General features: G+C 35.4%; 9 protein-coding genes across 9 annotated transcripts; 4 read left to right on the top strand and 5 right to left on the bottom strand.

Annotated features, from left to right (window-relative positions):
• Positions 1 to 55: 55 nt before the first annotated feature.
• On the bottom strand, positions 56 to 3,366 carry RO3G_02082 (uncharacterized protein; the record flags this gene model as incomplete). Its single annotated transcript, XM_067656673.1, has 3 exons — positions 56 to 925; positions 976 to 1,535; positions 1,710 to 3,366. The coding sequence occupies 3 exons, from the start codon at positions 3,364 to 3,366 to the stop codon at positions 56 to 58; spliced, it is 3,087 nt and encodes a 1,028-aa protein (XP_067512774.1).
• Positions 3,367 to 5,802: 2,436 nt separating this feature from the next.
• On the top strand, positions 5,803 to 9,019 carry RO3G_02081 (uncharacterized protein; the record flags this gene model as incomplete). The annotated part of the gene is made up of 14 exons (XM_067656672.1): positions 5,803 to 5,993; positions 6,053 to 6,113; positions 6,234 to 6,308; positions 6,388 to 6,463; positions 6,520 to 6,634; positions 6,699 to 6,769; positions 6,913 to 6,989; positions 7,041 to 7,313; positions 7,362 to 7,437; positions 7,501 to 7,675; positions 7,721 to 8,265; positions 8,316 to 8,440; positions 8,486 to 8,747; positions 8,835 to 9,019. 14 exons carry the CDS (start codon positions 5,803 to 5,805, stop codon positions 9,017 to 9,019), a joined length of 2,307 nt encoding a protein of 768 aa, XP_067512773.1.
• Positions 9,020 to 9,359: 340 nt separating this feature from the next.
• RO3G_02080 (uncharacterized protein) lies at positions 9,360 to 9,692 on the top strand (the record flags this gene model as incomplete). The annotated part of the gene is made up of 1 exon (XM_067656671.1): positions 9,360 to 9,692. One exon carries the CDS (start codon positions 9,360 to 9,362, stop codon positions 9,690 to 9,692), a length of 333 nt encoding a protein of 110 aa, XP_067512772.1.
• Positions 9,693 to 9,884: 192 nt separating this feature from the next.
• RO3G_02079 (uncharacterized protein) lies at positions 9,885 to 10,224 on the bottom strand (the record flags this gene model as incomplete). Its single annotated transcript, XM_067656670.1, has 2 exons — positions 9,885 to 9,934; positions 9,984 to 10,224. The coding sequence occupies 2 exons, from the start codon at positions 10,222 to 10,224 to the stop codon at positions 9,885 to 9,887; spliced, it is 291 nt and encodes a 96-aa protein (XP_067512771.1).
• Positions 10,225 to 10,533: 309 nt separating this feature from the next.
• RO3G_02078 (uncharacterized protein) lies at positions 10,534 to 11,724 on the bottom strand (the record flags this gene model as incomplete). Its single annotated transcript, XM_067656669.1, has 4 exons — positions 10,534 to 10,546; positions 10,609 to 10,928; positions 10,979 to 11,354; positions 11,405 to 11,724. The coding sequence occupies 4 exons, from the start codon at positions 11,722 to 11,724 to the stop codon at positions 10,534 to 10,536; spliced, it is 1,029 nt and encodes a 342-aa protein (XP_067512770.1).
• A 1,006-nt stretch (positions 11,725 to 12,730) lies between these two features.
• RO3G_02077 (uncharacterized protein) lies at positions 12,731 to 14,582 on the top strand (the record flags this gene model as incomplete). Its single annotated transcript, XM_067656668.1, has 10 exons — positions 12,731 to 12,872; positions 12,935 to 13,107; positions 13,160 to 13,252; positions 13,302 to 13,381; positions 13,433 to 13,526; positions 13,577 to 13,854; positions 13,908 to 14,120; positions 14,169 to 14,276; positions 14,341 to 14,374; positions 14,535 to 14,582. 10 exons carry the CDS (start codon positions 12,731 to 12,733, stop codon positions 14,580 to 14,582), a joined length of 1,263 nt encoding a protein of 420 aa, XP_067512769.1.
• A 331-nt stretch (positions 14,583 to 14,913) lies between these two features.
• RO3G_02076 (uncharacterized protein) lies at positions 14,914 to 18,212 on the bottom strand (the record flags this gene model as incomplete). The annotated part of the gene is made up of 6 exons (XM_067656667.1): positions 14,914 to 15,147; positions 15,204 to 15,677; positions 15,720 to 16,801; positions 17,001 to 17,063; positions 17,115 to 17,933; positions 18,005 to 18,212. 6 exons carry the CDS (start codon positions 18,210 to 18,212, stop codon positions 14,914 to 14,916), a joined length of 2,880 nt encoding a protein of 959 aa, XP_067512768.1.
• Positions 18,213 to 20,855: 2,643 nt separating this feature from the next.
• On the top strand, positions 20,856 to 22,471 carry RO3G_02075 (uncharacterized protein; the record flags this gene model as incomplete). The annotated part of the gene is made up of 4 exons (XM_067656666.1): positions 20,856 to 21,078; positions 21,132 to 21,287; positions 21,348 to 21,457; positions 21,506 to 22,471. 4 exons carry the CDS (start codon positions 20,856 to 20,858, stop codon positions 22,469 to 22,471), a joined length of 1,455 nt encoding a protein of 484 aa, XP_067512767.1.
• Positions 22,472 to 22,842: 371 nt separating this feature from the next.
• Positions 22,843 to 24,086, bottom strand: RO3G_02074 (uncharacterized protein; the record flags this gene model as incomplete). Its single annotated transcript, XM_067656665.1, has 5 exons — positions 22,843 to 22,973; positions 23,039 to 23,128; positions 23,186 to 23,501; positions 23,551 to 23,610; positions 23,664 to 24,086. 5 exons carry the CDS (start codon positions 24,084 to 24,086, stop codon positions 22,843 to 22,845), a joined length of 1,020 nt encoding a protein of 339 aa, XP_067512766.1.
• Between the last annotated feature and the right edge of the window lie 3,178 nt (positions 24,087 to 27,264).

Raw genomic sequence — 27,264 nt, 5'->3', positions numbered from 1 at the left:
GGTTAATTGATCAGTACAGTATGTAATAATAGTAATAAGAGACATCGTATATGATTTATTTCGGAGTTAATCTCATAATAGCAGAAACAGGCACAACTTCTACATCTCTCGCACGAGCTTTGACACTAAGATTTCGATCGCCTGTCACCAAACAAACGGGCACAACATCATCTTGTTTGTTTTGTGATATCCACCATAAACAACATGAGAGTACCAAGTCATCCAAATTCTTGTCAGTTTCACCAAACATAAATTGTTCTGAACGAATAGTGATGTTATGCATAAAACTATTATGCGATGTTTGTACACGGAGAAGATTGCTTTGTTTTGGTTTAGATCCAAGTGTAGATTCAATCAGCTGCACTGCTTTTTCAGCCACAGTTCCCAATCTTTGTGTATTTGTAGCTAGCCCATCCAATTCGGTAACAACAACAAGAGGAACAATAATTGACCATTTCTCAGACTCAATCAATTTCTTGACATGCTCAAGATGTCCAATAAAGCAGTTGGTATCAAGTACAAGTACTGTCTTGTCAGGCAAGATGCGCTCACGTAAATAATTTAATCGAGCTTCTCTTTCTTTAACTCTTGCAGGTAGCTGACGACGGTAACCCATTCCTTCTGCTTCACTGGCTACCATGGATTGAAGTTGTTCCCTTCGCTTCTTGAGTTGAGTCATAATATCATCTTCTCCTTCGTCATCATTTAAATCAGTTTCGGTAGACAATAGTACATCATCATCCATCTCAGCAATCATTGTAGGTACCTCCTGAACTTCTTCATCATCATACAAACTTTCTACTCTGTCTTTATCGGATCCATTTTCTTGTTCTTTATGAACACGCTCAAGAATGCGATCTTTGACAGAAGATGGAACAAGAAAGATTTGATCTACAGGATCGTAAGATAATATGTCCTTCATATGCTACACACAAAGAATAAATACATGTTTTATGTTTTCGTCTTTAAACTCACGTTGACTAATATAAAACCATAGTCCAAAATTATCATCTTTCGCCGAGTGTTAATGTCAAGCTGCCGCCTTGAAGTTGATTCCAGTGATTCTGTTTTGTTTTCTTGACTCGACCGTAAAATGCGGCCATAGGCTTCATCCACCCAGCCTAAACCTCTCAAGTAATCTTCTTCTGGAAGAGTGGGCGTATCACCCAACTTGCGAATGTCTTCGATGAATGCTTGCTCAGCTTCGGGTTCATTTTCTACTTCCTTGTCCACAGAAGAATACAAATATTGGGTCACTAACTCATGATGAAGTTCATAAGGAATTTCGGAAAGAAGACGATTCAGGAACCGAATCAAGAGCGGCCAAAAGGCAGGAGAAATCAAAGAACGATGATGACGATCATATAACTTGAACTCCTTATAGACAAGATCATATTCAATGTCACTGATAAATCTTTCCCAAAAGGAGGGGGTACCTTCACGACGTATACAGAGACCATTCAAGACTATCCACTGAAGCAATAGTTCAATGTACACAAACCAAGCTTCGTTTTCGTTTTCTTCTATGTGCTGTCCTTTTGAAGGAAAGGTGGCTTTTTTCCGTTCGCCAAATAAAAACGATTCGTTTTCTTGAAACTGAAGTGATATATTGGGTAACTTGGGTAAAGTAGGTGTCAGTGTCCGAGGCAGCTCGGGATCAAGATATCTTTTGAATGCCTCTAGAGCAATCTGACAGGTCACATCTATACCAAACATAAACAGCACATCGTCTTCAAGTGCCCGCACAGTCTCACCATCCAATGTGTCAGTATTGCTAAATATATCTTGCATGTGTTTATTCACAGCCTTGGTCAATTTTGAATTTGCATAGTCATAACCATAAAGAGAAGAAAGACATAGCACAGCTGTTTCGAACCAAAACAATTCGTGGCTCGATAAAAACTGTTCATTATTCGACGGTGTGTGTCTGATGACCTCATTGGTAGCAGTCGAATCGCAATGTATCATGGTTCTAGGGAATAAAGCATCAAAGAACAGCCGTTTTGTCTTTGCAAACTCATCAAGCCCAATTTTTGTCAGAAGCATACCATGCAGTTTGATAAATAGCCCAAGTATAAACGTGCTGTGATCATTTTCATCCTCAATTAACCCTCTGGAAGGCTGTCTTTTTGCATCTCTTTTCGATTTGGTCTTATTTTCCAGATATTTATTAACCCATCGACGATTTCCTTCAACAAGGACCATGATGCCTTCTCTTGCGTTTAAAAAACCGTTTCGACGCACCATCAGACTGCGCGTGCTGAGATAAAGTTTATGAAAATCGGATCCGGCGGAGAGAGTCTTGGTTTGTAAGAGTAAGGAGAGATTAAAGTAGAGATTACCTTTGGCAGGCATGAGCCAAATACCAAGAAAGTATCTTTTCCATGCTTCTTCAAATGCTTCTTGCCAGTCTGTGACGCGGCCTTTGGGAGTGTAAAAGAACCTATACCTGGCAATGTCGCAACGAAGAGGAATACAGCTATACCATCTATATCCTTTTGTTCGCCTCCAGTGGGATAAATACGATTGAACATCCTCTTGTTGATCTGCACTACTTTTCAAGAACTGTGTCAGTCGTTGATAAAATCCATCTGCCAAATCAAGGTATTCGAGGAATAAGCGTAACAAGAGAGTAGCATATTTCATTTCTGGCTTAGATTGATTTTTTTCTGGTTGGCTTGATTCGACATTGGTCATGGTCATCGTGCCATCTGGGTTAAGCACAGGGATTTGTGTCGTGAGCGCCTCATCGCCAAACGCAAGCTCATCTTCCAGTTCACTGTGAGTAGAATCCTCTGAAGGTGTACCATACCTCTTGATGGTCCGTCTAAACTGATCGACAAGACTGTAAATTGCTCGTTTCCAGCAAAGACTTTCTAAACCTTTTTTCTCTGCGTATTCCAAATCCCACTTGAATATGTCTAGATAAGCTTCAGCTAAACGCAAATGAAGCTCAATCTTCCTTCTCCAGATGCCTTCTGCCTCTGCAACGTCTTGTTCTGTCAAGCGCGTGCTTATCTGGGATAGATTATGTCTTGAGCATGTGTCCTCTTCCGTCTGCTCACGAAAGCAAGCCGACTGGAAAGATGACTGAGCAAGGGTCTCGAGCTTGAGTTCGACATCACGTATAGCGTTAATTAGCATCTTTCGTTTCCTCTTCTTCTCGCTGTCCTCTGACAATGGCTGTTCTGTAGGACATTCTTGTTGTACGGGAGTTCTAAGAATCGTCTTTTGAGATTCATTGGGTTTCTTGTTAAATGCAATAGGATTGTGTTGACTAGGATTAAATAATTGTCTTGGACCTTTCGTATTTCTATTGAATGTGTCGTCCTTTTTTTTCGGGAATTCCCCTCTTCTTCGACTCATAATATTTGGTTATTGACACCTACCAGGTAGTTAGAAGGAATGCACTTCTTTCTGTATAATAGCTTACTTGATGATAAAATTCATTCCAAGATTTAAATAGACTTTTTTTTAAATAAAAATAAGAAAAATATGAATTTATTAAAGTGGTGGTTGTATATATTGTTAGTGTAAAAAGGAATTGTCTTTGCCAGGTTAAAGAAAAGGAAAAGAATGAAAAAAAAGAAAAGAAAAAAGAACCAGCTGCGGTCCATGGAAGTAGACATGCAGCCAGTTACTCTGTGACTAGCTTTGTTTTTGATAATTCTATTTTTAAAAAGGGGAAGGCATTTAGAGAGGAAGGCGTCTTTACATTTTTGAGCTTTTTAAAATTAACAGCATTCTCATTTTTAGCATGTCTAAGTAAGATGCGTATGAATATATTGAGAAAATCTGTACAATGTTCAAACAAATTACTTCATTGTTTGACAGATACACTTATTGTTGCAGACAACTTTAAAGAACAAAGTTTAAAAGAGATGAGATTCTATAATAAATCAACTGTTCATCGTTGATCAAGAGGGAATATCACTATACTTTCCCACTGTTTAAATGTCTTGCGGAATATGACTTGTAATATAACAAGCATCTCCACTTGATTTTATTAGATACTTTATTAACTTTTATTACACTATTTTTCAAATAAGGCCTAATTGCAAAACTTTGTTGATAAATTTAGATTCTGCCTGTTCAAAAGCAGAAATTGCACCCAATTTATTATTCAGGTCCACATAAAGAGACTCCGCATGTTTATAAAGTGACCTTGTCTTAAGATTGTACGCATCCAATTTTCACTTATGATTCTATGTCATGTTATGTCCAAGCATAGAGTATCTTGTATATACAAATTCTTGTTTCACCCAATATACTATACTATATACAAGATGACATGATGTAAGTTGCATGTAGTTCCAATCGACTACATACTTTTTTGTTTATAAATGCCGTCAAAAGATTTTAAACAAGTAATTTCTTCTTTTGTTTCACATCATTTCTCAGTCGTTTGTGCTTTTTCAAGTCTTTGCTTCTTACTTGTTATCCAATAGAATAAGGACACAAGATCCTTTTTTTAAAAGTGTAGACAAGGATCAACAGTAGAAAAATGGATTATTGGAATAGATAGTGGTGAAGGGCATGATACAAGTATGGTGATAGTTAATAAACCATTCAGCAATTCTCAATGCAAACTATTCTAAACCAAAATCACGCCACGGCCTGGTCCTCGATATAGTGTATTCTTTCTGGTACATAGGCTTTTCACAAGTAGAAAAGAGAAGAGATTAAACAAGTTAGAGAAAGCTATTGTTTTGGAGCTGATATTTCAAAGAAAAGAAGCATCATTTTTGATATCTTTGCAGAGTATATGTGCTGAATTAAGCCTTATTTGTATAAAAATTACAATTTAATTTTAGAAATTATTTGATAATATATATGAAGCTGTAGAAAGCACGGCGACAAGTGTCATAGATGATGCTGATAGACTTTAAGAAAAGTAGCTGATCTTTAATACGAATGATGTATTTATTAATTTATGCTTCACTTTAGTAGTTTGCTACTTTCTAAAGCAAGTCACCATAATGTAAGCATTTTCTCGGATAACATGAAATAATCGATTAAAGAAATAGAAGCTTTAGATGCATGCCTTGTGTTCTCTTTATTGTTTTACTACAAATTTTAAAAGGGTTGTTAAGATGATTAGTTTGTGTTTCAATCAATTAGCCTTTTGTAAGAGTTAATAAACCGATGGCGCGTAAATTCATCATCTGCTACAAGAAGGGATGCAAAAAAATATGTTATTGTATTCATAACAAGTCATTTTTATAGAACATGGTATTGTTTCTGACAAACAATACAGCATTCGTGTTTGAACAAAATGCTTATCGTATGACACGAAACGATAAGAAACAGACTGAAGTTCGACATCTGCCAATTAAGATACAATAGGCTCTTTTAATGCAACCAACTAATTTCGTGATTTCCTGATTCTTTTTTTTTTTTTTTTTTTTTTTTTTTTTTTTTTTTTTGGCATAATGCAATAAGAATCTAGAAGAAGTGGAAAAAAAAATACATGTAGGCTGATTAAAAAAAAGATATTTGAAAATGGAAACTTTTTATCGGCTTTAACAACATCCTCCTTTCGCTTCAAGTCTTTTTTATAGTATAAACGCTTCTTTAAATACATAGGATATAGAAACTGAAGAAGCTTAAAAAATAATCCTAAAACAGCTCTATTTAATAAAGTTGTGTACAACCCCATTTCATTTAAATAAACTCAGAACCAAATCCAAAAAAAAGGCACAAAAAAAGAAAAATGCAGGGCTCAGGTTGTACATTGAAAACATTTATATAAGTCCAAAAAAAAGTTTTTTTTTTCTTTCTTTCTTGTTCTTTCCTTTCAACATGACTTTCTTTAGTGATATTGCCGAAAAAGTATCTCATCTGTTTGATACACCTCCAGATGAGCCCAAGAAAGAAGATGATGATTATATTGAACAACAGCTTATGAATGAGAAGCACCGTTATGATTCATTTGCTGCTGTCAGACACGGTGCTCAAGTCAAATTTTTTGTTGATGGACAAAACTATTGTTGGTAAATAGATAGAAACCCCTTTTTGTTCAAACGTACCTGTCGATCTAACTTGTAAAAAGGGCTGTTTCAGAAGCTATTGAAAAGGCTACTGAATGTATTTATATTGAGGATTGGTGGTTGGTAAATAGTATTGACCGTTTAATTTTATCTTCAACTAATCCTTTTTTGTACACAGACGCCTGAATTGGTAACAGGAGATGCACGATGATGTTAACATAGACTAAAACCACTTTGATATAGTATTTACGTAGACCTCCAGCTAAATATCCGGAATATCGTATTGATAGATTATTAAAAAAGAAGGCAGATGAAGGCGTAAAGATTTACGTTGTTATCTACAAGGTCACTCCCCCCTTTTTTATTTTTATCTTTATCATTTACACATAGTCTATAGGAAGTAGAATTGGCCATGACTTTAGATAGTGCACATACAAAAGATGTGCTTGATAATTTGGGCGAAAATGTCACGGGTAAAAAGGAAACAAGAAAAAAAAACGGTTTTCATGTTTATATAACTCTTCTGTAGTCTTGAGACACCCTGATCATTCTCTTGGAGGAACCTTCTTTTGGTCTCACCATGAAAAATTCGTTGTGATTGACAACCAGATTGCTTTCCTTGGTGGTATTGATTTATGCTTTGGGTAAATGGAATTCAACCGATAGTCAGCAACCTGTGCTTATTTTTTTTTTCTTTTCTTCTTCTAGACGTTGGGATACTCACGGTCATCCTTTGGCAGACTTTCACGGAAACAATCCCGACAGTGAACTATTTCCTGGTTAGTTTTCTTTTTTATATATAAAGTTAGGTCTAATTACGGAAAATAGGCCAAGATTACAGTGACGCCCGTGTGAGAGATTTCGAAAATGGCAAGTTGACCTGACAGACATAGCGATCTTTATCTAATCCATTCTGTTATAGTCAAGGATTGGGATATGCGTCTTATTGACAAGACAACGATTCCAAGGATGCCTTGGCATGACATGTCCATGTGTGTCGTAAGTCGTTACACGAACATAGACAGAAAAAGATTATTAAGCCATATTTAGATCGGTGCACCCGTCTTGGACATTGCTCGTCATTTCTGTGAACGTTGGAACTTTATCAAACATGAAAAGGCTCGACATGATGAGAACATACCTTATCTGCAGCCTCCTTTAGGTGGTATGGGTTCACAGCAACGCTATATTGAAGAAAAGACAGAAGAGCCTTATCGTTACAGAAAATATCGTCATAATCACAGAACTCGGGGTGTGACAGGAACCATGCGTGTTCAAGTACTTCGAAGTAGTGCTAAATGGAGTTCTGGTATTGAACTTGAAGTAAGTAGGAAGATATAGATAACAAGTGCTGATATCTCTTGTGCTTAGCACTCTATTCAAAATGCTTATATTGCTACTATTCTTGGGGCTGAACATTACATTTATATTGAAAATCAGTTCTTTAGTAACGTAACACTAAATTAAAAGAAATATGTAAAGACTAACTTTATATTCTTATCCTAAAAAGTCACTGCTACCGAAATGGATCAAGACGGCATTTTAAAAAATCAGATTGGTAATGCCATTGTTCACCGTATTGTTCGTGCACATGAAGAACGCGAAAAGTTTAAGGTGTTTGTGTTGATGCCCTTGATGCCTGCTTTCCCTGCTGATCTGAGCACAAAGGACGCGGCTACGGCCAGGTAAGAAAAGGAGGATCAAGTATGAAAATAACACGGCTTGATTAGATTGGTGATGCATTACCAGTATTTGTCTATCTGCCGTGGTCCAAACAGTATTGTCGAAAAACTCAAAGCGACCGGGATCGATCCTGATGAATACATTCGATTCTACAGTTTAAGAAACTATGATCGTATCAACCGCAGCAAACTTGAGGCTCTTTTGGTCAAGGCCGCTGGTTATTCAGATGAGACCGAACAACAGTTGGATAATGTAGAAGGTCATGAAGGTGAAGAGGCACAAATTGTTCATCATGCGGGTGATCCTGATTTTGCTCGGGATACAAAGGGCGCTTTTAAAGTGGATGAAGAAGTTGAATATGGTCGTGTGCCTGATGAAGATGATGTGCGTCGTTATCGTGAACAATTTGATGAGAGTATCGCTGCTGATTCTATTGCAAAGGATGCGATGGAAGGTGGTGACCTTGAAGATGAACCCTGGGTGAATGATACAAAGACTTCAAGGCCAAGAGATGAAGAAGCAGAAAGAGAAGAAGCGGGTGACTATGTTACTGAAGAACTCTATATTCATGCAAAACTTTTGATTGCCGATGGTAAGCAGGATGGGATAGTATCAACAGATAGGATTGACATTTGACTATAGACAAAACTGTCATCATGGGTTCTGCCAACTTGAATGATCGTTCTCAGTGTGGTGATCGTGATTCTGAAATTGCTTTGATTGTTGAAGATAAAGATGTTATTCCCTCACAAATGAATGGAAGATATGTAAGTATTGTGTGTTTTATAGATAATTTAATAAGTGATCTGTAGTATGAAGCCAGTCGTTTTGCTGCTACCTTAAGACGTAACTTGTGGAAAGAACACTTGGGTTTGATAGCTGATATGCCACCTGATGAAGTTACAGATGCCATGTTACCTTTGCCTACTCCTCAAATTGATACAACAAACAGTAAAGAAGACAAGATGGTGATGGATCCACTTGACGAAGAAACACTCAACTTGTTTAATTCTACTGCAAAGACTAATACGCTTGCTTACCGTCACGTATTTCACTGTGTGCCTGATGACACTGGTAAGATCTGTTGGTTATCGGAATTAGAAAATTATTAATGGCTTGAAATAGTGACCAATTGGGACGAATATAAAACCTTTTATCCAGACCCTAGTCAGATTGATATCGGTCACGTACACGACCCTGAAATGTCTGTGGAAGAAATCAGAGATCATTTAGCTGATATCAAGGGCCATTTGGTTGAATTCCCTTATCATTTCTTGGAGAATGTAGATCTTCAAGGAGAATCTATTCCTTTTATTGGCAATGATATTCAAGAGTTGTATACTTGAGTTGTATAGAATCTAAAAACGTGTCACTTCACGTTTTATTTTTATTTTATTTTTTTAAATAAAATAAAACAATAGTAAAATAAACAAACATACAAAAAAAAATGGAATGATTTTTTTTTTTTGCAACTTTTTTTTTTTTTTTTTTCGACTATAAAAAAGAAAGATCAAAAGCACCTTTTTCTTTTTCACTTTTGCATTTTATTCAAACAATAAGAAAATAGCATTATGAATCATCCGGAAATAAACGGAATTACAAAACGTGAAAAAGAGTGGTGGATGATATATAAAGCAAACTTTTCTCTTTTTCTATTTTAAAGCCACAAACATACACATTTTTATCATGTCAATCCTTAGCAGTATTCCTTTCTTTGGTCTTTTTGGTTCAAGAAGCTCAAAAAGCAAACATTGTAAAAGTATTGTTCCCATATCAACCGTACTTAAACGACAGCCATTTTCAGCACAAAGAGCATTACCTAATAAATCAAGCACTACAACACAAAAAGCAACAAGCGAAAAAAACAAAAAGGAAATCATTACAGAAAATTCGATTTTGAATAGTTTTCCAAGACCTAATCTAATGCCTACACTACATCCCTCACTCTTTGCAAACAAGAGCACGGTGAAGTGTACAAATTGTTCTGGTCCCCATTCAACTGATTTCTGTCCTTGTTAAATATTGCACAACTAGTCTCCTTCCACCTCCTCTTTCTATTTATTTCGTTGTTTATAAATTGTTTTTTTTTTTCTTATAGTCTGGCACATACACACATAAACACATTGAAGCACAAAATAAAATATTTATTTTTACATATAAAAACGATCCCCCTTTTTTTTGTACAAGCACTTACAAATCATCACTCATCATTCAACAAGAGCACACCTTTGAACAATCACATCCAACACCCGAACCACGACCTAGGATGAAATGAATATAAAAAAAAAATACACTCTTCATCTGACTTACAACTGCATTCTGAACGATGAGGAAAGAAGATACGAGTTTTATCATCAAAGACAGGTGAACCAAGGTTGCCATTGACTTCGTGATGGTTAGTGGGTTGTATGATACCATCTGACGTATAATAAGTAGGTGAAAGACCAGAATCATGAAAAGTTGGATGAGGACGACGTTGATGACGTGAAGTGGATACTTCAATACGTGTTGTCTTTTTGTTTGGAATTTCAATAGAAGAACTTTGGTTCATTTTTTTTTAAAGTGAAAAAGATTTTTTTTAAAAAAAAAAAAAGAAAAAAAGCAGTTTGTTTTATAGTTTTTTATTATTCATGCAAAAATATTATAAAGAGAATTGATTGGATCAAAGTCATTTTATAATTTCCCGATTTAACTGTTCTTTGTGTAAAGCATTTGAAACTAATCCTAAAAAAGACTGCAAAATTTTTTTTTGGTTCGTGTCCTTTATGCAACTTTAATTTGGTAGAGTGTGCATTGCAAAGAATGTTTTATAAAAAACAATTATGTTGTGTGTATTAATTTCTTATAATATTCAGTGACTTCATCCATTCTTTCTTTAATACTTGGTCTAGCCAACCTCTTTTTCCATTCTTCCCATCTTTTTCTATCAACATACTTTAACAATTCCTTGGTTGCTTCTACAGTTTTACCCAGTGGATTGATTTCTTTGACAGATAATAACTGATCAGAAAGATAATATGCTTCATTCTTTGATGATCCGGTCACTTCAGATACAAAAGAAGCCAGATTTCTGATGGCTCTCTTGGTAGGTTTAGTGTGTATAAACATGATTTGGAATACATGTGGTTGATCCACAAAAACTTCTAGTGTTACTTGTGTTGGTTGTCCATGTTGGCTATCTTTATCAAATACGCCTGATGCTTCTAATGAAAGATAGAGTGATTCATCTCGTAATCTTTCCGACTTTCCACACTGCTATATTATAGCTTTTAATAACCTTTGTCTATCATCAACTGTTTACTTACAACCAGCAGTGGAGGAAGCCCTCTGAATCGACGACGGTCAAAGATAGGACTGACCATGGGCACTTTTAATGCTTCATTGGGTGCATAAAACTGTATACGATACATGTCTTTATCAGTACTAGATTTAGGTACAGGAATACCAAGTGGACCAATGGATGCCCTTTCATCTTCATCATGTTCAGCAGTCAACTTACGCTTCTCCTTTGCTTTTTGTGCCTTTTCTTTAGCTTCGTCTGAGATAACAGCATCCATCTGTCTCTTTGGAAGTTGACTGTAATCTAAAGCAGGAGATGGAGCGTGCTTGAATCCAGTGGCAGGAAGGAAATCAGTCAACATGTTTGAAAGAATGGAAGGAAGTGAGTGGGTCAAGTCAATCCTATCTCAACTAATTTAGATTTGAAACACGATAGATTGTTATCCATTTACCATGGAGAGATGGGCATACCACCAGCAGGAAGAGGTAATCCAGCGTCACGAATGGCTAATAAAAGTGCCATTGTAAGACCACCGCCAGAAGAATCACCAGAGATAACGATCTTTTTGGGGTCGATCGCTTGATCTTCAATCAAATAAATATAAGTAGCAAGCGCGTCTTCAACTGCGGATGGAAAAGGCCGTTGAGGAGCCAGTCTGTAATTAATTGAGCAAGTACTACAATCAGAGTACTGTTTATACAAATTAGTAACTTTTTGTGTAATGCAATACGCACTTGCCTTGATTAACTTGTGTAGGAATGGTCTGTACATTTGATAATTACAAGTATAATAAGCACCTCCATGTAAATAGAGTATGACACGCTCTCTATTCTTATTCATACTTAACCATTCACCTTCCAACTCGGCCTCATTTTCACGTCCTTTTGTCCAATCCCACCCGATACACTTCTTTTCTTCCTTGGTAAACAACCCTTCAAGTGTATCACCCGCTCTTTTTCTATATTCGTTTGGTACAGTAAACTTTGTTTGTTTGAGAAAGAAGGAAACGGGTGGTTTGAGTGTCGTACTCAGTCGTTGTACATCCTCGACTGTCAGTGAACTTGATTTGTTAATAAAGTGATGAATCCCTTTGAACGTAATATCCGACAAAAGCGACCAAGACTTGGCCGGTGGACCTTTTAGGATTGATTAGGCCTTTGACATGTCGCTAGGGTTATTGTTTACCTGTGACATAATAACTATAAATGGTAGAAAATGCACTGATATTCATGGAATAAAATAATCCAGCCCACATCCAATAATCTTTTAATATCGAACCATTGTTTTTTATTAAAGTAGACTTCTTTCTTTCTCTCACAAGTGATATTTGATATCTCACTGGTTTCACTGTAGAATAAATAACCTTGTGTCTAGTATTATTTAAAAACATCCCTTTTTTTAAAAAAAAATAAAATAAAAAACTAAGTGAAAGCAAGAGAAATAAATAGCCGAATCATACAGCATCATTATTATGAAATCCAATTTCTGACACTAAAAATAGGTAAAATCCGCATACTTCAAAAAAATCAATTCAATTTCTCGTTCTCCTTTGATGGAATATCTATGCAATCATCCTCTGTGTTTTATTTTGTACAACTTGATTCTTGTCCAAAGAGGACACTATTCGCATCGATCCGTCTTTGTTTTTTTTTTTTTACAAGAAAAAGCGACTCTCATTTTTCCTTAAAGGCATCAATGCAGTCACAAATCTCCTGTGTTTTTTAAAGCTGAACCTATTTTTTTTTTTTTTTTTTTTTGAATAGTTTTCAAACAAAAAATGAGCAGTGACCAGTCTCCACAACCAACAGGAAAATCTCGTGTTTATTTCGGTTCTCTAGAAGGTCAAGAGTCAATAAAAAGACCTCGTATTGAAGAAACTACGGCAAGTTCTGGTGGTGGCATTGATTTAGATGCTTTGGGTATTTTTTTTTCTTTTTGTGTCATTCTTCAAAAAAAAAACTAATGCTCCTTTGACATTAAGCGGAAAGTACAGAACCTGCTTATTCAATTAGATCCGGTGAAGCGGATAGAAAAGTATTGGAAGAATTTGAGAGAAGAAAAAGAGCGTTTGCACTTGCTGTTCCTACGGATGATGGACGTGTTCGACAAAGACTTCGAGAATTAGGTGAACCACAATGCCTCTTTTGTGAAGGCGTAAGAGTTTTTTATAATAACACTTCCTCTCTTGCTGACATTACTATTGTAGCCTGGAGATCGACGCGATCGTCTAAGATATTTACTATCCAGAATGGAGGGCAGACCTATCGAAAGTGAAGAAGAAGCAAGTGAAGAAGAAGAAGTAAGAAAGATGAATTGAGTGAGATCTGTTATTGATGATGTGTTTGTAGATGGAAGAAGAATTTTTTACGCCTGGATCAATAGAACTTTTGGAAGCTAGAAAATTTATGACAAAATACTCATTACCAAGGTATGAACAACAAGACGATTTGTAGAAACCCACCTCATCTATTATCATTAGAGCAAAGGCACGTAATCAAAGACAAAAAATAGAAGAAACAATCCCACTTGCTCTATTAAAAGCAAGTAGAAAAGAACTTCATCAAAAATTAAAGGTTAGAAGCGATATTTTATATGATTGAGCAAAGACTGAATACATAAACAGGACTATGTCAACTGGTCTTCTCAAATATCTGATGATCGACCCGTTGCTCAATGTGCTTTTAGCCCTGATTCAAAACTATTGGTCACAGGTGCATGGTCTGGTCTTTGCAAAGTATGGAGTGTACCAAACTGTGAACCATTATTGACATTAAAAGGGCACAATGATAAAGTGGGTGGTGTTGCATTCCATCCAGAAGCAACCATCAGCTTAGAAAAGAATGTACTCAACTTGGCCACGGGTGCTGCTGACGGTTTAATTCAATTGTGGAACTTGGAAAAGTAAGCGGTGATGATGATGGGTTGTTGATGGAGTTAACATGCTTTAAAAATAGGGAATCACCTATTGCTACTTTATCCGGTCATGCTAGACGTGTAGCTCGTATTGGATTTCACCCTTCAGGTAAATACTTGGGTAGCGCAAGTTTTGATGGCACTTGGCGTCTTTGGGATGTGGAAACAACACAAGAGCTTTTATTACAAGAAGGACATGCTAGAGAAGTATATGCAATCTCATTTCAATGTGATGGTAGTCTAGTAGCTACAGGGTATTTATGATACAGTTATAAATCACAAAAAACTAAGCAATCTTACAGCGGTTTAGATGCTGTTGGAAGAGTTTGGGATACAAGAACCGGTAGATCTTCAATGACACTTGAAGGACATATTAAAGATATCGTAGGATTAGATTGGTCACCTAATGGGTAAAAAGTGTATATTATCTTACTTGTCGGTTTACGAGATAGAAGCTAATATAATTCAATGCAGATATCACTTGGCTTCAGCTAGTGCAGATAACTCGGTAAAGATTTGGGACATTCGTACCTTGAGAAATTTATATACTATATCAGCTCATCAATCACTTGTATCCGACGTTAAATACAGTAAAGGGGTTCCTGGTACAAACAACAATAGTCCGGCAGATCCTAATAACATCGCTGGCTTATATCTAACCACCTCAGGTTATGATGGGTCTGTCAGAATTTGGTCGGGAGACGACTTTAGGTTGATAAGGAGTTTGGACGGTCATGATGGAAAAGTAATGGGCGTTGATATTTCTAGAGGTAAAGAAACTAGAGTAAAAAGTTTACTTTGTTATTCATCTGTATTCTAGATAACAAATTCATTGCTTCAACTGGGTTCGATCGTACATTTAAACTTTGGGCTGATGAAAACCTAGTTATTTAGTATGAAGATAACTCTACTTAATAAAACATCTCTCTTTTCTCTTTATACACAAATAGACTACACAGAGATTAATGTATTAGTGATAGAAACCTCAGTTTTTGTCATTGAAGTTTATTGGTTTATAATAAATAAAGATTTTTACATGTAAAATGGTTAAGACTTTTTGCTAAAGAGTAGCTTCAGCTCGTCCATTTTACGGTTCTTTGAATCATCTCGAGACATGTACAAATCATTTACAAGGGTATGTTTGGAATCTTGAATTTCTAATATGCGTTCTTCTACTGTTCCTCTCACAATAAATCGTGTCACTTTAACTTCCTTCAATTGTCCCAATCGGTGAACACGATCAATTGCTTGTGATTCAATTGCAAAGTTCCACCAAGGGTCCTATTAAAAATATAAGCGTTCCTTCTCTCTCTTCTTATTGAAAAAAAAATATTTACCATCATCACCACACGGCTTGCACAGGTTAAATTAAGTCCTACGCCTCCGGCTCTTAAACTGATCAATAGCACATTGGCACCATTTTGATCCATCTTTGCAAAAGTAGAAAGCACTTTTTCTCTCTGAGCTTGACTGTGAGAACCATCAAGTCGAGTGAAATGAATCCGCTCATAATCAAGTGCTTCTCCAACGATATCCAAAAAGCTCGTAAATTGAGAAAAGACAACTGTCTTGTGGCTTTCCTTATTGTATTGGTGCAAAAGTTTGATAAGAGCGTTGATTTTTGTAGATGGTTTATAACCTCCAACTGCCTTTCGAACATCAATCTTGATGCCCTTTTCATCATCTTCTTCCTCTGCTCGTCCCTGTGCAATCTCTAACAATTGATTTTGTAAGATAGGGCCTGTTCTACATATCGGACAGTCTCCTGGTAATCCTTGATCTTCCTTTTTCTGTTTTATGAAAAAGGTGAGCTATTATGCTCAAGAAAGAGAGGTGTATACTTTTTTTTTTACCTGAAAGTAATCCATAACACACAGTCTACAAGCCATATGCATACAAGGCATAGCAATCATAGAATCAAATGATTCAAAGCAAATTGGACACTCTTCTGGTACGGGTGGCATTGTTTCTTCAGCAATCATTTTCTCTACTGTACTCTTTGTCGCTGAACTACCTTGCTGGATAGCCAATAAATTCTGCAAGACATTTAAACGATAATTACTTTGATCCTGTTTTGATAGCGATGACGAAGAGGATGGCTTTGTGTGATGACCAGCAATCAAATCCTCCAATGATATATTTTTACCTCCCTCAGCCTTCACCTCTGCATTACCTGCCGTCTGACTGTTTTGAAGAGCAAGATAAGGATGACAGCAAATTTGTCGTAATCTCGTCAAGAGTTGAAAGATAGAAGCGTAGTTTCTACCAATATGTCCTGCTTGACAAAAATAAGAAAATTTAATCTTGGAGTCATTGTAGATCGCATCATAAATATCTTGCTCCTCGGGTGAAAATGAAAGATATTCAATATCAATCCTTTTAGGTGGCAAGGGGACCATAGGTTGTCCCTTTGAGTCTTTCATGTTCTTTGTTCTGCGCAAGATGATGGGTTCAAGTACGGTTTGCACAGCAGTAAGAGCTTTTGGGTCCTTTTTTTCAAAGGGTATCGTGATAAACGCTCTCCAAAAGGAATGATTGGCCCAAGGCTCGTGTTTCAAAAATCGGACTAGTGCAAAGAGATCGTCTAGCTTGTTTTGGATGGGTGTGCCCGTCACTGCCCACCGTCGAGTGGCCTGAAGATCCTTGCATGCTTGGGAGGTTTTGCTGGCTGGATTTTTGATTTGATGTGCCTCGTCTAAAATGACGCGCCAAAACTCAATGTTATATAACAGTGTTGTCTTGTGGGTTGAATCTAACTGCATACGTGTCCATTCATTCATCAGGACACCATATGTGGTAATCAATACATCAGGAGCTGAACCATTCCAATCGCCTAATCGATCTAATGACACCACAGAACGATCATCTCCATAATACACTTCCACTCTGATTGTACCCGGTTTAGATCCATTCATGATTTCATCTCGCCACTGTGCTAATAAAGACATTGGACAAACAACAAGACTGGTGGGTGATTTTCTTACGTGGCCTCCATGAGGCCTTTCTTGCCCTTTTTGATATCGGTTGCTGTGAATTAGACTTAATATTTCTATTGTTTTTCCAAGTCCCATTTCTAATGGCAATCACGAATTATTATTATTTTTTAGATCGACAAATGCTTTTCTTTTGTTTACCATCCGCTAAGATACCACCTCTTTCTTGTGAATTAGCTTCTGGAAAGTCTAAGCTTAATTCCCCTATAAATGAATTAAAAATCCCATCCATCACCGAAAAGTAGAGATATTTACCTGTATATGGATTAAAATAAAAGAATTGATATTCACAATCTTTATCAGGAAAGCAGTACTCTTCCCACAATGGATGCATTGCACGCATATCAATGTCCCCATCCTGATGCTGAAGTGCCTCTTTAGCCATCATCCAAGCAAGCGCTCTCTTCTGATACTCTTTTAATTGTAATGCCAAAGAATCCGGCTGTTCAACAGCTGTGATCTGTGCATCAAAGATTTGCGCTTTCTCATAAATCGTATTGAGTTGATCATCCGACACTTGCTTGTTTTCTTCTCCTTCATCCAATTCCTGAAACTCGTCACTCTCTGCTGCATTATTTTCTTCTTTCATGTTTGCACTCTGTAAGATCATGTCCCATGTATTATCTTTTCCAATCATATTTCTGATCGCCGATCGTACTGGATTCATGCCCAGGTTTCGAAAGAGCTGTATTAACGATGTTTTTTTCAAGGTAGCTGTATCTTGGTCTGCACTACTCATACGCTGTCTCTTCTTCAAAGTAGGAACAAAAGCAGACATAAATTTGTTAATCCGCATAGCTGACGGTAGTATGAAGCATTGTATCGTCAATATCACATCCTCTCCCATCCTTAATTCCTCTGGACACCATACTACAGATCCCTCAAACTGACATATATTCAAATCGATAAGAATAGACACATAATTAGCAATGTCTTTGGGTAATCGACCAACAGTAATTCCTTGATATGTGAATCGAACAATTCTGTTTGTTGTATCAGTGACCTTTTTATCTTTTACAATCTCAATCTTGTCTCCTTCCTTTACTGGACTTTTGCCTACATATAACGACCAACCTATAATTAAATCAATTTAGTTTATTTACTTCTCTCACTTTGAAGCTCTTTTTTTTTTTTTCTTGGTTTACCAGTAATGACGAGATCACCAATGTTAAAGCGATCTGATTTCTTTCTCTGCGTAGTAACAACAGGTGGATTTGAAAAATAAAGGTCTATGGCTGCTTCAATATTATTATTCGCTCTATGTAGTAAGGATTCACATAATTGGGTTGAAATGTCTCCCAAGATAGCCTTCAAAGATTCAACGGAAGCTTCGTCTCTTGGTCTTTTTGACATTGCTGAATATAAATAAAAAAAAGATAGTAACAAAAAAAAGCAGTGCTCGGAACGCGATTTTTTTTAACCCAAAATCAACGCGATTACAGTCACAAATTCAAAATGCATATAAAAATGATGGAATCGATATATAGAACAGAAACTGATTATTAGAACAATAAGTCTTTGGGAAGAAATCAGGAGATTCTAGGATTGACTGGAAAGAAAAGACTATAAAGTGCTAATCGGATTGAAGCCAAACAAAGATTATGCATCAGCAATAAAAGCCAACATATCAAAGATGATTCTACCACAGTTAACCAAGCCAATGAAGGCATAATGATAGAAAAGTCTTGCACATTTATCTCTAAATTTTTTCTTAAAAAAAAAACTAGTTTCTATCGACTCAAAAGACTATTTCAAAACAAAATGAGATAGTTGGAACAAATAATGGCGGATATGCACCCATATAAAATTCATCTATAAGCAAGAAAAAAAAATCACTAGCATGTTTTGTAACTGCAGTAACATTGCGATCAAATACATTAACGCATCAAAATAAAAACAGGCGATTAATTTTTCAAATACATGAATGATTTTGAAAAAAGCGCGTGATTTCAAGAAATGCTTGCTTAGAATATCTGGATTTTTTTTTTTTTTTTTTTTTTTTTTTACTTTAGAAAACGCGAAAAAGGTTCTTAGATGTTAATAAAGAATGTAATATATGCTATTATAGCTTTAAAATTTTCCAGTTAGGGATTTTTTTGTGGTCAGTGTGGGTCTAGATAGCTATTAAGTATGTTAAGTATAGAGTTGAACTATGCAAGTCAAAACTATAAGGCTTTTAATAAGACATATACCTTATTACTATACAAATTTGAGATTCACTTTTACCAAAGATGCCTAGTTGCCTGTTCTTGATTTTGCTTAAAATATTAAAAAAAAAGACTGATCGCTGCTAGATACAATTTGCTGTATATTTATTTAAATACAATTTATCAAATTATATTAAAAAAAAGTATATGTGTCTACAAAACGGAAAGAGAGACATCTCATATGATGAGGGTGGAATTTTTTTAGCCTGGTAAATATAATACGTTGATTCATGTATCAGTGAGCCACACATTCATTTTCACTTATTCTTATCGACTTTTTTTCTTGTATTTTCAAATTGACTGTAACAAGATTAGCAAAACCAACAAACAGTTAAGGTGCGAAAAGAATTTTTTTTTTACTATTGGCAAGTTGCAATTCAGTCATGAATTATATACTACAACCAACCAAGAAATACAAGTGTAAGCCTCTAATATGCTGCGGGCATGCACAATGTCGTAAGACGATTACTAAGATCATTGACATATTTAGAGAACAATACTCCCAAGATTCAAGAAAAATCAACTAAATAGACAAGCTGTATCGGGCAAAAACCAGAGACCTTTCTAATCTACTGAATAGACTGAAAGAAATGATTGAGACCAATATCAACTTGGATAATGAAAAGTTTGGCCTTGAATGAAAGGATATTCGAAGGTGAGTAATGTTTCTTAAAAACAAAGAAAAATAAGTAAGAATAATCCAAAGAAAAGCGACTATTAAAGTATATAAACAATATGCTCAGGTATTTATTTTTGATATAGTATTCCTTCTTGTTAAAGAAAGCAGCTGATCTTGATCCTTGACCCTGAATAAAGTGTTTTAGTCGTCTGAGTCTAATTATCAAAGCTATAAAAGAGTTTACTTTCACTTATTATCTTCAACATCTGTGTCACGTATTATTACTTTAAAAGGTGAATGTGGGGATGACAACAGGTTACTAGAACCTATAGTAAAATAGATTTGACAGATAACACTTTTCGCTCCCCTCTTCATATCCTTATTCACTCGATCCGCTTTTAAGCTGTTACGTCATGTTCATTAGCGTTTTTGTATCATAAAAATGTACCTGAGGAGGATGACGGTGTTAATAAAAAAGTTATTTATTACAAGTATTGTTTAAATAAGGTAACATTGCACGTAATATCTTTATAAGTAAATAAAAACAGTTTTCCTATAATTAAAAAGCAGATGATGGTATTACTCTAATGCTTTTTGTTGGCAAATTTCTATTCTTCTAATGTTAATATTTGCCTGAATGCACCCTTGTTCGAAAACAATAGGGGGTCCGTAAAATACGCGGATTTTAAATAATGAATCGCGTCAAATAAATCGTCCTTTAATGAAATACCTCATATGAAGCAAAGTTACTTCAGCATTTACTTTAAGACTATGAATATTCAAAGACATTAAGATACATCACCTTGGTCTCTCTTTCATTTCTTTTTTTTGCTTAGATAAATTGCAAATTTAGTTTCTTCTGTTTCAAAATAAAAATAGCTTTTTGAAATAATTTATAAACAATAAAGAAATCCAAGTTTTTAATGATGAATGAAATGATATATAAAGTAAAAAAGAGAAGGAAATTTTTCATAAAAGAGAGTGTGAAGAGAAGGAAAGGAAAAGGCTACTTTTTATGTGTTGGCCTTGAAGCTTATCATTTCACAAAAACTTATCTTTTAAATCTCTAAAATGTCAAGTCCGCCGCATAAAATGGTTAAAGTCTCAGTTATTTTTTTGATTTTTTCTTCTTCTTTTTCTCTTCTTTTTAAGCCAAATTTTAATAATAAAATGCCTAGTAATAAGAAAGCACCTGATGCTGTTGTAGTTAATGAAATTGGTGGAACACCCGAGCAAGAAGCTTATATGAAAGACATCATCAATCAATTTACAATTAACTCTGAATACCTTGTAAAAATACGTGATCATTTTATGAGCGAAATGCAAAAAGGTCTTGACAAGGAAGGTGCAACCTTGGCCATGATCCCATCCTATGTTGAAGGACGTTTAACTGGTAATACATATAATAGCCATAGTTTGTATTTTAATATTAAATATTTTTTAAAGGCAAGGAAGAAGGTAAATTTTTGGCTCTTGATTTGGGAGGAACCAATTTGAGAGTTGTACTTGTTACTCTTGAAGGTGAAGGAAAATACAAGACAGTATCTTCTAAAGCTAGAGTCTCTGAGGAATTAAAGACGGGTCCAATGCGTAATTTGTGTGGTAAAGTGTAGAGATGAAGTCATCGATTGAACTTCCGATTAAGCCAGATTTATATCATAGACTATATCGCCGAATGTGTGGATACTTTCTTAACAGAGCAGAACATTCAAGAACAAGAGATCGAACTTCACTTGGGTTATACTTTCTCTTTCCCCGTCCTTCAATCTAGAGTAAATATTAAAATAAAGCATACAAATTGTAAATTAACACTTGTACAGATCAACCGTGGTATACTCACTACATGGACAAAGGGATTTTCTTGTTCAGGTGCTGTCAATAAAGATCCCGTATTATTATTACAAGACGCATTATTAAGAAAGCATGTTCCAGTTAAAGTCTCTGCGATCGTAAACGACACTGTTGGTACTCTTCTTTCAAACGCATACAACAAGCCCGGTACCTTGGCTGGTCTCATTTTGGGTACAGGCGCTAATGGTGCTTACATTGAAAAGATGAAAAACATTGGCAAATGGAAGGGAGGCAAAACGACAGCAGATGAAATGGTGATCAACATGGAACTTGGTGCCTTTGATAATGAACGTGTCGTACTTCCCTTGACTCGATTTGACAACAAATTGGATAGACAGTCGATTAATCCTCATGCTCAAATTTACGAAAAGATGGTGTCGGGTATGTATCTTGGTGAAATCACCCGTAATGTGTTGATTGAAATGATTGATCGTGAATTACTCTTGAAGCGTCCTTCACATAACTCCCTTGCTTGGTCCAAGGATATTTCTCGACACTGGTCCTTTGAGACAGCCTTCATGTCAAATATTGAAGAAGACAGTTCTTCCGATTTATCTTATACAAAGGAAATTTTGGATACCAACTTAAATTTAACCGACATCACCACTGTAGAGGCTCGTATGATTAAAAAAGTCTGTGAGTTGGTAGGCAGACGTGCTGCTCGTTTGGCTGCTGTCTCTATTTCAGCTATCGTCCAACATTGCGGTATTGGTGCTGAGGGCCATGATATTGGCATTGATGGTTCTCTTTATGAATTCTATCCTTCCTTTGAAGATAGAATGTATGAAGCACTTGAGGAAATGATGCCTGAAGTAGATAACCTTCGTCAAAAGATTCGTTTGGGTCTTGCAAGAGATGGCAGTGGCGTTGGTGCTGCCCTTACTGCTTGTGTGGCTGCTCAAATGGAAGAAAAGCAAAAAGTAGCTATGCCATAAATCTAGAATTCTCATTTTCTTTTTTGCTTCCCTTTCTTTGCAACTCTTCTAAACATATTCACACACATTTACATATATATAGCAAATGTACATGTTTTTGATAAATATATAACCGTTTTTTTCTCTCTCTTTCTCTGTTTAATAGTTTTCCTTGTTTTATTTATAATTCAAATACATTACTTGTAGCTGTAATGCCATTGAATATACAAGTGTTATTAATTGGGATATATTGATGTGTTATTAGTTTGATAGCCTCCTGAGCTACAATACCACCCAATAAGGCAGCTATATTAGCTACTTCCTTATTTCCAAATCGAACACTATTGATAATAAGAATAAGCAAGTAAAAACTAATAATACTGTAATGATATTTACAAGTTTTTAAGTGATTTTTCCATTGCTTCATTTTCAACAAATGCTTGCGCTTGTTCTAAAGGAATACTTATGCTTTCAAGTAATGCTAAAGTCTGTTCTTTTAATGCCCCATAATCATCCAAAGAAGCTATAAACGTTTCAATTATACATACATGAGCTAATACTAGAAAAACAAACAAACAAAAACTATACCCGGTGGACGACCATATAGCGAGTTGAACTTGTCTGCTGCCTTAAATACCAAGCCATAACAAATATTTTCTTCTTCCTTTATCCATTGAACTATACACAACAACATTTTTTTTTAGTTTTCTTTCTTTTTCCATAATATGAAATTACCAATCTTTTTAACTTGGCCATAATATGCACTAAAAGGTCTATATTGAATCACCTTGATATGTCCAGTATTCTTACAAAACGTTTGGATGATTTCATCAGAAATAATTTGATCACCGTCCTTTAGCAAGGCCTTGACTCTTTCCTTGACTGCATTCAGATCAAAGAGAGCCTTTTGACGATATACATTTTGTAGTCCAATATATTTCATTGTATCTGCTTTCATGTCTGGTAATTTTCCAGAGAGTGGAAGTTGACCTTGTCCTTCATTTTCAACAAAATCACGTACAGCTTTTGCCAAAATCCAGAAATAAGGTGACTAATGTACATATTTAGTGAACATGTATATTTACATTTTGATAAGTTACATTGGCATTTGCATTTTGACAAGATGGATCATCAAATATTTGCTGTATTTCTGAAGGAATCTAATGATAAAAGTGAATTTTATAAACAATTAAATGATCTATCTTAAACTTACAGAAGCGGTAGAAGAAAGTCTCCAAACATGGGAAACGGCTTCATGAAAATTTTCTTCATCAGGTATTCTCATTCCTTCATGAATCATTTGGATTAACTCCTTTCTTTCTTGATAGGATTGAGGTACCTTTCCTTCATGCTTGGCTTTATAGGCATCCACAAACTTTAAAATGATAATCACAAAAGGAACATGGCTGTGATCTGTTTGATCCAATGTATCCAAGTCAAATGTAGACGCGTAATCAACAAGTTCTGTAAAAGGACAACCTAACCTAAGGTCCACCGCATTCTCTGGGTGAGATTCAATGATGGTGTGTTCAGGTGCTTGAATACTAAACATGCCAACAAGACCATTGGATTTCACTGCAAAGAGCGTCTTGTTTTGACATACAGAAGCCAACTTTAGTACATCGTCTTCCAACATATTGACTGTGATAATCATTGTAAATTCATCAAATGCTTTTGTATCATTGCGGATCAATTCAAGAGGATCCTTTCAAATTTATATAAGTTTTGTTCATGTGTATGCACATCTTACTATTTGACTCACTTTTTCAATGTAGACAACTTTAGCATCTTCATTTAATTCTTGAAGTAATTCTGCAGCTGATTTGGCTTTTGATTGTCCAATACTTTCTGGGTCAAGGAAAAAATTATTTTGTACGTCTTCCTCTGTCACTTTGCTATGGTCAATAATCGTAACGTTTCCGATGCCTACATAAAAACGTCAACTTGGACAAAAGCTAGAAAAATCTAATTTTACCAGGTAATACTAAATTCTTGATGATCTCACAACCTGTAGAAGTGGCATAGAGTAAGCAAACGTGAGCTTCTTCCAAAGCCTGTTGTCCCGTTATCGCCCAAAGTCTATATTGTTAATAAGCATTTTTGCCTTTTTTTTCAAAAGAATTGTTTTCATAATTGCCTAAGTTGTCTATCATATTTTTGTGTTTTGAGATCAATGGGAGGAGACATTGTTAATATTGTGAAAGAGGAAGAGAGAAATAAAGTAAAAACACCTGTTTTTAAAAAATAAAATAAAATAAAAAATAGGTCTCTTACTAATACAACTTGACCTTTTTTAAACAAGTAAAATAAAGTTATAGATTATCCTTTCCAGCCAATTTGTACTTGGAACAATAGCAGTAAAAACTAGTTTCTTAAGGAAATAATGTGTAAACCGTTAGATCTAGCATCTAAAAAAAATGCTGATAACATAAATAATGTCTGTGTTTAAACGAAGCGTTGTTGCATTATAGGATGTTAAAGGAAGAGCAGAGATAAAATGTGTCGGTTAATTAAGAAATATGAGACAACAAGTAAATCAAATCGCCAATACTGTTGCAGACGAAATAAAAGTATCTCTCAAATATCAAGGACACAATAAGTAGATTCAAAAAGTTTGAAACAGCCGTACCACAAAACATAGAAGAAAACTCGAAGATCAATTGTATCAATAAAAACTACCTTCGAATAAGTACTCATTTTGCATCTTTCAAGCCGACTAACAAACATTTAACCAAAATAAACAAAGTTTACATTGAGATCATGGCGAAGTGTGTCAAGGGATTGGGATTCGATTCCTACTCTATAGCTCTAAAATCTTTTTTAAAAAACCACCATACCAGAAGCATTGTGAAATAAGACAGAGAAAGGATAAATTAAACGAAGATTAGAAAAAGCTAGTCTGATTTGATGGATAGAATCATAATTATAGGTAGCGTTGGAGGTACAAGAATATTTCTCAAACCAAGAAGTTCCAGATAAGACAAATAAAACTAACAGCTAAGTTTGAAAAAGGATTAGCAACGCTTGGAAGTGCTTTTTTGGGCTAGCAGACTGGGGTCTCTTGTCATACTCGGAAATATCGCTAATTAGGAAGCTTAGGTGCGGTGTCTATCCGATCACTTTTTTCCTATATAGAAGAATTATCATCTATCGAAAGAGAAAGTTGTCTTTTAAGAAGAAGATGGCTCAGACCATACTAGATCTTGTAATAATTGGCATAAAGGAAAATGTCAGGTCCAATGGTCTGATTACTGATTTTTACACTAATCCTTGATGCAAATTCTGTCAAATAACTTTAGTTCATATGGAGAAATACTTGAAGGAATAAAGGCGCTAAACAGATTATATAAATCAACTTCAAATGTATTTCCAAGATGTGTGGTTTCGTAAAGGCCTTAAATTCAATTTCAACCCTGGCATTAGCATGACCGGCCTACCCATAGCTGCAAGTAGCACTAAAGACAGCCATAGTAAACAGCCTTACAAAGTTTTCTGGCCTGTTAGAAATGCTTTGTTAGCATTCTTTTTTTTAATTTTGAAAATAATGTGTGATCTTTTCTTCGAAACAAAAAGATTGATATAATAAAGAGAATTTTGTTTCCAAAGAAAAAAAAACCGAAATCGTAATAATGACCAAGATTAATCAACGGATTAAAGATAACAAAAGTCAAAGAAGAATCAAGAAAATGAATCATGTCAATAATTTAACCCTAGAAGAGTCATCCATAAAACTGAATAACGTCGAAAGGTTTGGGGGTTTCAGCCAATCAAATTTACAAGCATTAAAAAAAAGCTATTGGAAATAAAGATGTATTGAAGGATACTCTATTTAAAAGCATATCCTGATACTGATAGTGATTTGTCCAATACTTTAACTTCGGTAACTGAAAGAATTATGTTTACGTGCGAAAAATTTGAGTTTATATTTTCATAGTGTATCCAACTCACAACATGCATCTTTAGAAAATTTATTACAATCTATTACTATTCTGTCGATACCACAGCTACTTTCTTGTTTGTTAGGGAGTGACAGTATGTAATATCTTTTTTGAAAGCGCCCTCACTCTCTTTGTCTCTTCAAATTATTAATTCAAGCCATTGAATAATTTTGAAGTTTAATCGGCTCAGTAAGATAATACAGTTTTATATTAATGGCCTGCACTTCAAATTGTGGGAAAATTGAAGAAAGTGAATAAAGCAGAATCAATCTAGAACTGGCGCCTGTCTTTTCGTAACTTCAGGAAATGTACTTGATTTTGGCAATACAAGTTTGAATCCCGACGTCCATGAAACAAGCATCAGTAACAGATTCATCTATTTAGCTGGGTATATCGGCCTTGTCCTTCCGAATATTTCCAGGGCAAATCTACCATACGCCCTCTTGCATCAGCTAGTTGCAAATCTTACTAAATCATAATCAGATCCAACAGTGGGAAAAACAAGGTTTTTTCTGTCTTGCTCTTTCTCCATCTTCATTCATATTAAGAAGGTGATATATCATATTCATGTTTTCTTTCATGTATAAAAAGAAAATCTAGTGAACTTCATTTTACGAAGGCTTTTAAACCCCAAAAAAAAAGATAAACTTATAAACTTTAGAAATCTGGAAAATATGATATCATGTCCTTTTCCTCTAGATTCTTTTGAGCCTCGGTTTAGAGTTATGATTAGCTTTGCAGTACATAAACAAAGCTGTGAAAAACAGCTGCTGTATCCCCTCCTTGAGCTCACATTACATTTTTTCAGTTACTTGAGATCAGATTTGGCTTTCCCGCTACTTTGCTAGTTGAGCCGCGGCCAACCTTCTCATGTAG

The sequence above is a fragment of the Rhizopus delemar genome, genomic scaffold (genome assembly GCF_000149305.1).
Source record: "Rhizopus delemar RA 99-880 supercont3.1 genomic scaffold, whole genome shotgun sequence".
Taxonomy (NCBI): Eukaryota; Fungi; Mucoromycota; class Mucoromycetes; order Mucorales; family Rhizopodaceae; genus Rhizopus; species Rhizopus delemar.
Note: the sequence above shows the minus strand (reverse complement) of the source record. Positions and strands in the feature narration are given on the sequence as shown.